General features: G+C 42.0%; 1 protein-coding gene across 1 annotated transcript in view; it reads right to left on the reverse strand.

Annotated features, from left to right (window-relative positions):
• Positions 1 to 12,386, reverse strand: part of SCARF2 (scavenger receptor class F member 2) — a 220,973-nt gene that overhangs the window by 114,132 nt on the left and 94,455 nt on the right. Inside the window, exon 2 of the mRNA XM_044289047.1 lies at positions 11,076 to 11,134. Within this exon, the coding sequence (XP_044144982.1) occupies positions 11,076 to 11,134 (59 nt within the window). The remainder of the gene's footprint in view (positions 1 to 11,075; positions 11,135 to 12,386) is intronic.

A 12,386-nucleotide genomic window follows, 5' to 3' on the forward strand; every position in this document is an offset into this window, starting at 1 on the left:
TTTTTTTATCAAAACGAGCGAGCAGATTTAGCTTAGAAGAACACCTTAGTAATCACAAGGGCTCCATGGACAGAACAATAGTTTTAAAAGTGGGGGTTAGAAACTGGTGACAGAGTCCCTTTAAGCAATAGAACAACTACAGAAAAACAATAATATCACCATACGACCAGCAGACAAGGGGGGAGCTATAGTGATACAAGACACAGTTAAATATGAAGAAGAGTGCTTGAAACAACTATCAGATAGGGATACATATAAAAAATTAGCAAATGATCCAACAGATGAATATCACTCTATATTAGTTTAATTGGAATGGAAGGGAAAAAGGAATCCTCTTGGAAAGAGAATTTCAATTCATTGTAGGAACTCCAAAAAGAATCCCTATGTTCCATTGTATACCAAAATAGCAAAGGTCCATAAAGATAATGAAACCCCCCCCAGGCCGCCCCATTATATCCGGCATTGGATCAGTGACATCAATACCTAGACCAGAAACTGCAACCAGTTGTTAAAGTCTCACCATCTTCTATAAAAGACACTACTCAGGTTATCGCAATGGTAGAGGGTTTACAATACCAATCTCATTGGATATTAGGTACACTTGACGTTAGCTCCCTATATACAGTTATAGATCACAAAAAGGGTACCGAATCGCTCAATACCATCCTTTTAGAAATGGAACACTTAATAGCGAAAAATCCAGTTTACCATTGAGGGAATACAACACATCCTAACACATAATTATTTCTGGTATAAATCGGATTTCTACCTCCAAACGCACGGGACCGCCATGGGTACCAGATTCGCCCTCAGTTATGCAAATTTATTTATGGCGCAGTGGGAATACGAGACAATTCAGCATCGACTGGGGGAGGGTCTGGTACTCTGGCACCGCTTTATTGACGACATCTTGTTTATTTGGGATGGAAGGGAGGATAAACTCAGCCAGTTTTTAATTGATTTAAATAAAAATTCACGCAAAATATCAGCAGGGAACAGGTAGTTTTTTTAGACCTGATCATCTCAACCGAAAAAAACAGACTGGTTTGTAAAACTCATCACAAGCCGGTAGCAAAAAAATAGTTACATACTGTTCACAAGTTGTCATTTACCTAGATGGCTAACCAACATCCCAATTAATCAGTTTTGTTGTCTAAAAATAAATTGTACTTTAGAGAGCCAGTTTGAAGAAGAAGCGAAACAATTGACTGAAGGAATTCTTAAATAAAAACTATCCACAAAAGGTTATCAATACATCTTTGGAATAGGTGAGGAAAATGGATAGAAACACATTTTTCACTTCCAAAAATTATATACAAAAATAACCACAAAACTCTATGCTTGTTCACCATTCATCCTCAACTGGTTGTTGTGGTTCAGTGTTGTAATTAACAATCAATACCCCTATTATACAAAATGCAGATAAGTCTTCACAAATTCACATTAATACATCTAAAAATCATCCACATGATTTTGGGAACATAATTAAAATATCAAAGCAATAGAATCTATGATTAGGGTCAAACACTATTAAGATGGTTATATCCAATTCATACACGAAATGTCAGTATTTCATCAATTAAATCCCTCTGATGGATATCTGTTTAAGCCGAATGTAGTAATAGGTCTTTACACATAGCGTATTATTTCAATGCTGGTTCGTATAAGTGGCAGTGCTGATAGGCGTTTATAGGTATCGCTTGTATCTGTTGTATAGCGCTCACATTGGCAATGTGCTCAAACAATAAATGTTGTTCAAATGCGGATCCGCATTTTTGTGGACAGCATACGGCCGTCTGAATGAGCCCTAAGTCTGTAGAATTCTGCGCTTATATTCTAGCAGCGGCAAACGTTTTACGTCATGACATATCACATACAGTACATCACTGGCAGTGAAATAGTAAAAAAAAAATTGTTAACAGTTATGCTATTGGTCATGTCACATAAAGGAAATTCTTGCTTAGTCTAACATTTGCTGGCGAACAGAATGTATGCAGCATACAGCCAAACGCGACATGTGCCTTGTGCTATACTGGCACCGATTACAGTACAGACTGCAGTCCCTCGGGCTTATTACATAATAAGAGCATCAACCTTACATTTGGCAATTTAACACTGGTGGTTCAGAAAGGAAATTGCCTCACTGACTGACTTGGACCTTCTCAGCATCCTGATATTAATGATCTGCTAGAAAGGCAATTTGTGGCACAATGTGCAGCTATTATATGGTAATAGTCAAGCTCTATTTCATCATAAATGAAGCCTCCATTAAGAAATGCTTAATCAATATATGCTGGATCACTGCCACAAAAGAGTCATGTAAATATGGCATATGACTAGTCTTGAGCGAATCCGAACTTTAAAATTTTTGGTACCTGGACCCGAACACGAACTTTGCCGGAAAAGTTCGAGTTCGGTGTTCGGACATTTGATAAAGCTTGTTGAAAGGCTGCAGGGCAGCCAATCAACAAACTTTTAAGCTGTGGGCACTTAGAAGCCATCACAGCCATGCCTACTAATGGCATGGCTGTGATTGGCTTGTGCATCATGTGACCCAGCCTCTATATAAGCTGGATTGTGTGTAGCACCGCCCATCAGCTCTCAGTAGTGAAGGGACAGAAAGCAGGCATCTGAAGTGAGGAACAGTATTAGTGTGATTTTTTTTGAGGGTGCAATATACCATCTTTGCACCCCTGACACAGAAAGCTAATCATAAATCTGGCTGTTAATTCAGTGGATTACCTAAAGCGATTTTGTCCCGGGGAGCCGGCGGCGCGCTCTTCATTTTCAGCGCCGGCAGAATCCCGTGCATACAGCGGAGCAAGGACGCAGTTGGCATCCTCGTCTCCATGGGGAACAGGGGGCAGGGAGGACCCGGCCGCGCATGCATCCTCAGCATGGCCGGCGTCCTCTGTCCCCCAGACAACAAGCAGCAAGGGATCTGAGCACCGATGTTAATGAATCGGTGCTCAACTGTGTTATGAGCAATCAGAGTCACGTGACGCTGGCCACGTCACGTGACTCACCTGTAGGGGTTATTTAAACAGGCAGCCTTCTAGCCTCAGGTTGCCTGTGATTGGTCTTGCTCCCCTCACCAGCGTTTTGTATTGTGCCTTTCTGTGTGTGTTTGGACCTTGCTCTGTTTTTGACCTTGACCGTGTGACCTCCCTGGAATTGACATGACCTCTTAGCTTCTGACTCCGGATTGTGTTTTGAGCTTGTTATTGTATGGCTCCCTGTGTACCTGCGTGACCTCCTGGCTTTGACTTGCCTGACTCTGTTACGGTACTTCTCTATCTTCTTAGGCTCCTGCACGTATTTAAGCGAGGGACTGCCACCAAGTTGTACGCCGTCGGTTAGGACGGGCCGTGCAAGTAGGCAGGGACAGATGTGGGGTGGGGTTTAGGGCTGCACTTATCCCTACCCTCTGTTGTGACAGATTTTTTTTGTGGGTGCAATGCAACATTGTACTTTGTACCCCTGACCAGGGGCGTCGCTAGGTTAAAACATTCGGGGCCTGGGCCCCGGATGTTTTGTCCCATGCCCCGAATGTCCTGCCTGCCTGCTAGATGCAACTGTATTGCCGTACACAGAACGGCAAATACAATTGAATCTTATACTGGGAACAGGCGAAGGACCTTTGGTGACATCACAGGTCATGTGATCAGCAAAACAGGCTGTGATAGGATGACCTGGATGATGTCACCATCCAGGTCATCCTATCACAGCCTGTTTTGCTGATCACATGGCCTGTGATGTCACCAAAGGTCTTTCGCCTCTTCCCAGTTCAGGATTGGACCGGAGTCAAGAGGAGAAGGAGCCTAATAGTGATGTCTGTACAGGCGAGGTAAGTGAAGGGAGAGGCAGAGAAATGCTGGGAGTTGTAGTTATTTAACTGGGATGTATTTTAGGGCTGAAGGGAGGGATGTTATTGACATGGAACTGTGTGCTTGAGGTGGCTGGGGGAGGGAGGGATGTTATTTACATGGGACTGTATGTTGAAAGTGGATGGTGGGGGGGAATGATGTTTATGTACATGGGACTTAATGTTTAGGGTCCGTTCACACTTGCGTTTGGTGATCCGCTTGTGAGATCCGTTTCAGGTCTCTCACAAGCAGCCCCAAATGCATCAGTTTAACCCCAATGCATTCTGAATGGATGCGGATCCATTCAGAATGCATTCGTTCGGCTCCGTGCGGTCCCCCGTTCCATTTTGGAGGCGGACCTCAAAATGCTGCAAGCAGCGTTTTTTGTGTCCGCATGGCCTTGCGGAGCCAAACGCATCTGTCCTGACAATGTAAGTCAATGGGGACGGATCCCTTTGCATTGACACAAAATGGTGCAATTGTAAACGGATCCGCCCCCCATTGACTTTCAATGTAAGTCAGGACGGATCCGTATTGGGACTTAGAAATTAAAATCGAATACAAACAAATTGGTCCTGAACGGATGCATTCGTTTGTATTATATCGGTGCGGATCCGTCCTGTACAAGTACATGAACGCAAGTGTGAAAGTAGCCTTAGGGGGTGATGTTTACATGGGATTGTGCGTTGGAGGCGGCTAGGGAGGAGGTGATGTTATTTACATGGGACTGTATGGTGGAGGGAGGATTATAACTGCAGGGGGCACTGCAAATCCAGGGGACATTATAGGCGTTCTTATTACTACTGGGGGGTCTATAGGAGGGTCTTGTAGATCTGCCTTATTTCTACTAAGCGCACTATGGGGGCCTTATTACTACTGTGGGGTCTGTAGGGAGCTTTATTGCCACTGGGGGAACAATAGGGGGCCTTATTTCTACTAGGGACTCTGTGAGGGTATTATTAATATGGGAGGGCATTGTTGAGGAGCATTATCACGGTTGGGGCAGTGTTACTAATAAGGGCATTCTAGAAGGGAATTACTATTGGTGGGACTATGAGGAGCACTATTACTATGGGGGGCAGTAATGTTTCTTTAGGATAGTATTTGGGGGTATAGGGGGGGGGGGTTGAGGTTTTGGCATAGAAAGCAGCAGGATAACACTGTGGGGACTCCAGTTGGGGGATAATGATAGAAAGTGAGGAAGCTAAGATGTCTGTGTGTCACACTCTGCAGAGACGAGGCGGCTGAGAGAAGTTGTCCAGACCGAGAAGATGATGACAGAGAGGAGACGTCACCTGGAGGCCCTGGATGTGACAGGTAAGTGCCGCTGTATAGCAAGTACAGCATAGTGCGGGGGGGGGGGGCATATTTATTGGGGCTTGTGCCCCGGATCTTTTGAGACCCTAGCAACGCCCCTGCCCCTGACACACAAATATAATAGTTAATCCGTCTGTTAGTTAGGTGCACGTCATATACCCATTTATTGCGTGAAGCACACTTGCACTGCATACGTGAGAAGGAAATTGATATAGTTAATCCGTCTCTTAGGTGCGCGTCATATACCCATTTATTGCGTGAAGTACCCCTGCACTGCATACGTGACAGGGAAAATAATATAGTTAATCTGTCTGTTAGTTCAGTGGGTGACCTCAAAGAATGAGGAGAGCATCAAAGAATGAGAATTGGCACCTGCAGCCCATGGGCATCTGTCTTTCACCTCACCCCCTTGCAAATGAGCCAAGCAGTCTGAGTCCCAAGTCATACAGCAGTCCGCCCCACTGCTAATTTATTCACTCCTCATCGCCGACCTCATATGTCTGGTGCGCCGTAATCTCGCGCATGCGCCGTGGAAAGACCAGTCAGCGCATGCGCAATGTGTTCTGTGAGGCCGATGCCAGAACACCGCGCGGGCGCTGACAGGTCTATCCACAGCGCATGTGCGAGATTACGGCGCACCAGGCATATGAGGTCGGTTATGAGGAGTGAATAAATTAGCAGTGGGGTGGTGCTGGGCTCAAGGAGAAGGGGTGCGGCTGGGCTCCAACGGACAGAAGGACATCCCCTTGGACTCCTTATTTAGGTAATTTGCATATTAATAAAAGCGATTTTATAGACAAATTACAAGACACAGGGCAGTAATACTAGTATGAAACCGAAAAACACCTATAAGTATACAGCACAGCTGTGTAAAGTATAAACATCAAATCTTTATTGTTACAAAAACAACATATTACAAAAAAAAAACATATTAATGATAAAAACATATATTGTAATATAAATCATAGAGACTGATGTGGTCATGTTAACAGCACAGTAAGTGAAATCCTGGTGACAGAATCCTTTTAAAGGAGAAACATACCTCCCCTTCTAGAAATCGTGTAATCGATGGGGATACTAATTCTGGAGAACAGAACTGCATTGTGCCATTCCGCTGTTATTATTCATTGAAACATCAAAAAATTGACAACCGGGTATTTATTGCATTTCTACTTCTCAATAAAGTGTTCCTAGAGTTGGATTCGTATTAACCCTTTAATGGCCAGGCCTGAAAGGGTCATAATGACAAGAGACTTGTGATTCAATGGTCCTAACTTTTTTTATTTCTTGGACTACCAAAATAATTTTTTTCAGTTTTAGGCTACTTTCACACTAGTGTTCGGAGCTCTGCTTGTGAATTCCGTTTGAAGGCTCTCACAAGCGGCCCCGAACGCATCCGTACTGCCCTAATGCATTCTGAGTGAATGCGGATCCGCTCAGAATGCATTAGTCTGGCACCGTTTGTCCTCCGCTCAGCAGGCGGACACCCGAGCGCTGCTTGCAGCATTCGGGTGTCCGCCTGGCCGTGCGGAGCCAAATGGATCCGTCCAGACTTACAATGTAAGTCAAAGGGGACGGATCCGTTTGAAGTTGACACAATATGGCTCAATTTCAAACTGATCCGTCCCCCATTGACTTTCAATGCAAAGTCTGGACGGATCCGTCTGAGCAACTTTCACACTTAGAATTTTTTCTGAAATATAATGCAGACTGATCCGTTCTGAACGGATCCCATCGTCTGCATTATAGGAGCGGATCCGTCTGTGCAGACACCAGACGGATCCGCTCCGAACGCAAGTGTGAAAGTAGCCTTATTTGGGGAAAACTTCAAAAGATTGGTAATTTTTATACATAATATGTATCGTTTTGCATTTTTATTTTTTAAATCTTTTTCCTTTATTTGTATTTTATTATATATTTATTACTTTCATTATATATCTTTATATATATATATTTATATGCCCTTCGAGAGTCACTGACACTGACGACCCGCTAGCATGGAATGTTTTCAGGAGTTCCTGAAGGTGATACTGTTATTGTCCATGCATTGAGACTTACCCCAGGTATTCATTCTGTGGGATATTTTAAAATCATTAACAGTGGGTGGGCCCTTAGGACTGGAGTTGAAGAACACTGCACTAGGGCATCCAAAAAAGGTCTCAATTACAGGGAAAAACAGTCCCCACTGGAGACATTGTACAGAGACAGAAGGATACTATCCAAGCTGATCTTCATGCATGAGACGGTGATAGCATTGGGCAGTACCGTCAATGACCAACTGCTTCACCCCAAGTGTGAGAATGAGCGCTATCGGAAGTCATTCCTTCTTCCTGCTGTTAGGCTGTGCAACCAACACTGACCCAGGCGGAGATAGGATGCACTCATCGCCTATAGGGTCCTGTGGATATCATGCAATCCAGAGACTGAATTCTATAAGCTGTGATATCTATGTCATTTTTTATTTTTTATTTTTTTATCTGTGATCTACTGTCACTGTAATGCCTTTATTTTGGAATTTTTGTGTTCTCTGTGCGGCTGTAACACTGTGAATTTCCCCATGGTGGGACTATTAAAGGATTATCTTATCAGGGTCTGCTAAGACCCCGTAGCTATGTTATACCCGAGACACCTGACGAACACGTGATTGCGCTATGCTGCGTCCTCTATTCACTCCATAGTTCACATTGAGAAGAAAGGAGAAGACAGAAGTTGTAGTAAAAAACATGCACGTATGGAGTTTCAGATGTATGGTGCTTGGTATTTATAAGGTTAACTTTCATTTTTTCATAGGTATATCTTTTTAGTCATATACAGTACTGTGAAAAAGTATTTGCCCCCTTTCAGGTTTCTTTTGTTTTTGCACATTTGTCACAATTAAATGTTTCAGATTATCAACCAAATTTGAATACCAGACAAAGATAACCTGAGTAAATACAAAATACAACGCAGTTTGTAAATTAGGATTTTGATTATTAAGGGAAAAAGCTATCCAAACCAACCTGGCCCTATGTGAAAAAGTAATTGCCCCCTAAACCTAATAAATGGTTGTGCCACCCTTGCAATAACTGGCAGTGAGTCTTTCACATCTCTGTAGAGCCAACTCTTCTTTTCAGAACTTTGACTAAGCCACTTCAAAACCTTAATTTTTTATTTTTTTTGTTCAGCCATTCAGAGGTGGACTTGCTGGTGTGTGTCGGATCATTGTCCAAGTACGCTTGAGCATAAAGGCTATGTACACCTTCGGGGACATTTTAAAAAAAATAATTTTGGGCTAATAATCATTTTTTCAATTGGTCTTTATTAAAAATATTGAACCGTTTTTGTCACAAAGGGTTAACAGTTTTTTTCTAGCTGTGTGAATGGTACTTTCACTTTGTGCCAGTCATATAATAACCCTTATCTCTAAATTACTAAAAGGTCATAAACACTTATTTAAGCCACATTGTTATCAGTAAGATAAGAACTGAGCTATGATGAGTGTTTATAAGGTCAGAGAGCAGAGATAAGGAGCCCATCAGCTCCCTGCCTGACAGAGCAGAGAGAAAAACTGATTCTGCTAGTAGAAAAACTCAAAGCTGTGCAGGGAAAACAGCTAATATTTTTTTCAAGACCAATTGAAAAAATTTACCTCAAAATGAGTACAACATAATCATATAAAAAATTGCCACCAAAGGTGTACATAGCCATTACATTCTGCTTCAGGATTTTCTGGTAGAGCAGAATTTATGGTTCCATGAATTACAGCAAACTGTCCAGGTCCTGAAGCAGCAAAGCAGCCCCAGACCATCACAATACCACCACCATGTTTAACCGTCAGTATAATGTTCTTTTTATGAAATGCTGTGTTAGTTTTACACCAGATGTAATGGGATGCACACCTTCCAAAAAGTTTCTCTTTTGTTGATTCAGTCCACAAAATATTTTCCTAAAGGACTATCAGATGTTTTAGGGAAATGTGAGACAGGCCTTTGTGTTCTTTTTGGTCAGCAGTGGTTATTGCCTTGAATACTATTTTTGCCCAGTCTCTTTCTTATTGTTGAATCATGAACACTGACTTTTACTGAGTCAAGTGAGGCTTGCGGTGCTTTGTTCTGGGTTCTTTTGTGACCTCCTGGATGAGTCGTCAATGTGTTCTTGGAGTAATTTTGGTAGGCTGGCCACTCTTGGGAAGGTTTACCACTTTTCCATGTTTTCTCCATTTGTGGATAATAGATGTCACCGTGGTTCACTGGAGTCCCAAAGCCTTAGAAATGGCTTTGGAATCTTTTCCAGACTGATGTCAATGACTTTCTTTCTGTTCTTGAATTTCTTCAGATTGGGGCATGATACGTTGCTTTTTGAAGTCTTTTAGCCTACTTCATGTTGTCAGACAGGTTCTATTTAAGTGATTTCTTGATTCTACGGGTCTGGCAGTAATCAGGTCTGGGTGTAGCTAGTGAAATTCCAAAAACTGTGGTTAATCACAGAGGGGGGGGGGGGGGGGGATTATTTTTTCACATAGGGCCAGGTTGTTTGGGATAGCTTTTTATTCACTTGGATGCAACCATGGCAGCTATAATGAATACTTCCGATGCTTACATTGCTGGCTGCATTAAGAGAACTAGATAAGGGTGCAAAACTGACATAAGGTTTATATTTTTATATTACATTATTTATTTTTATTTATTCTATGACAAAAATTGAATTCCCTTAATTTAAATAAATTCCATCTTTGTAAAACTGGCACTATCCACTTTAGTTGTTTCATCCCTTAATGCACCATGGCATTACTATATGTCAAAGGCTGCCATACAATATAGTTACATCATGCCCTACCCCGTTTCTCAATAAAAATGATAACCTTCTCCCTGTGATTGGACCACGCTACAGCCAGGGAGAAGGAGACGCCCATTGAGAAACAGGGCAGTCTCCTCCTCATTGCTCCGATGATATTCATTTACATACCAGGCGGGAAAAGTAAAAGGAGGGCACAGCACAGATAAACTAGTAAGTGACCTTACATCCCTGCACTATGCCCTACCAAACCCCCTAATTATTTGATAATGTCTGAATCCATGAAAGGTCCTCTTTAATTAAACAAAACACTTAAATATTCCTCATATTTTTCAATTTGTTTAAAACAGAAAAGACAGCAAATGGCCACAAATAAACAAATTTGTATCTAAATAGATGTGCATAAACCTATTAGTTGTTTAACCCTTGATAAAAAGTTAATAGATCTTTCCACAATGACGATTATTGGAGCGGGAAGCCTTCTGCATGCTCACCTTAAATACTTGATTTCCAGCAGGTTTGAATTATCAAAAGGATTTCTTAACTTTTTATTAAGGGACCATATGCGTTTTAATGTGAATTATAGAATAAAGAAGATATTATATTTTACTCGCTGGATCCTTCTCTGTGTTTCAATGTGGATTGTCTTGGGTGAGAACCCACTGTGGATCCGTAACGTCGCTTGCTGATACACTTCACCACTAGTAGCTGGATTGTATTACAACTTGACCATGTGTTAGTCGGAGCCTTTACTTTAAGCTCCTGGGCCCCAATGCAAAACTGTGACCGCAACCTCTGAAGTCCTACAGCTAACCCCTCTGTTGATATACAGTACATAAGTAAGCACAATTTAACCTAGCCTGAAGTACAGGAGGAGCATAACTCGTCTCTAAAACAGAAAATGTCTATTCTGAAATCAGACTCCACTAGCTCTCCCCCATTCCGCTCCCTTAGTCTATTACAATGTGTAGTAAGACAAACAGAGGTTCATTATAAGGGTCAGGCTCTATGAATTGTATATCACCCACTGTACCCTAACCTAATTATTTTAGTACCTTTTCTAGTTTTCAGAAAATCACCAGAATTTGTTTTCCAATACAACAATATATTCATGCTTACCAATTGGACACTCTTCTCCAAGCTGTCCCCACCCAGCGCAACAGACAAAACTCGAACCCCTGTTAATTCAAAGAGAGAATAAAAAATAAGCTATAAAAACAATGGAAATCCACAATTTATTCTTGCATGCATAAAGGGGTTTGATTGTATAGCTATGGGCATGGAGTTAAAATGGACACTTCATGTTAAATAAAGAGATACCTCCAAACCACACAACTGGTAAGAGGCTTGGCCATTCATGTGACCTTCTCGCCCTTCCTTGCTTGTTATGCCCCAAAATGCAGACTGTCATCAAGCAGTGCAGACCTGAACTCACAGTCATGATTATTAGAATTTGGGGTGGTGTGGATAAAACCAGATGGGAGCTGCAGTCAAATCCTGCATTGACACTACTTCTGTAGATCTTGATAAATTCAACACCAGAGATGCCATTACATTGTAAGTAGCAGGGGTGAGGTTTGAAGTGCATTTTCTAGGGGGCCTGTTGATTTCTACGTAGCTATCCCCTCGCCCACATCCTCAGTGATAGCAGACATAACATTATGGCAATGTATTCTTATAAAGACCGTTTATTTTCCAAGGTTTACATCTAGGCACTATATCTCTTATATCGTGCTAAGCCAATGCCTTACTTTTCTTTACCTTTCTTTATCAAGCTTCCTTGCTCTCATTCTGTTTTCACAGGCTGAAAACTGAAATCAACATGAATTCTGTCTGAAACTAGTGGATATGATGTCATTTAGCTGGAAGGCTCTTCCCTGGCAGACGTTCAGTCCCCTGATACCAACTGGCCCACATCTGAATGGCACAGAACATCTAATCACTGTTGTCGGCCAGGTGCATCCCTTCTTGGTCAGAGCTTCCTGCACTACATGAATACTTCCACCACCTACCAGCCCACAAACCATAGCCCATGACTGGCAAAGAGATTTGCATTCTACATATTTACATCTTGGCTCTGTGATACATGAGTGAGAACTCCACTTAATGTTTCGGACCTGCCAAGCAGCCTTCCAAATGCAAGAAAACAGTGTTTCTGGCAACTGCTGCAACGCCGAGTCTATTGATCCCAAAGTCTAAAGAATTATTGGTGTGTGAACCAGCTGCACCAATCCAAGTCCTCAACTTGATAATTGCTAAAAAAATATATTTTTTGCTTAGACACTACGAGGACTCGTACATTAGCAAAATGTTGCTTTTTGAGGAAAGTTCCATATGTAGCTTTCTGCCATAATATCAATAATACATCCACCTTTCAATGTTCACTCTATTAGGCTTCATGCATATGACCATATGTATTTTGTGGTCTGC

Source organism: Bufo gargarizans, chromosome 1 (genome assembly GCF_014858855.1).
Source record: "Bufo gargarizans isolate SCDJY-AF-19 chromosome 1, ASM1485885v1, whole genome shotgun sequence".
NCBI lineage: Eukaryota > Metazoa > Chordata > Amphibia > Anura > Bufonidae > Bufo > Bufo gargarizans.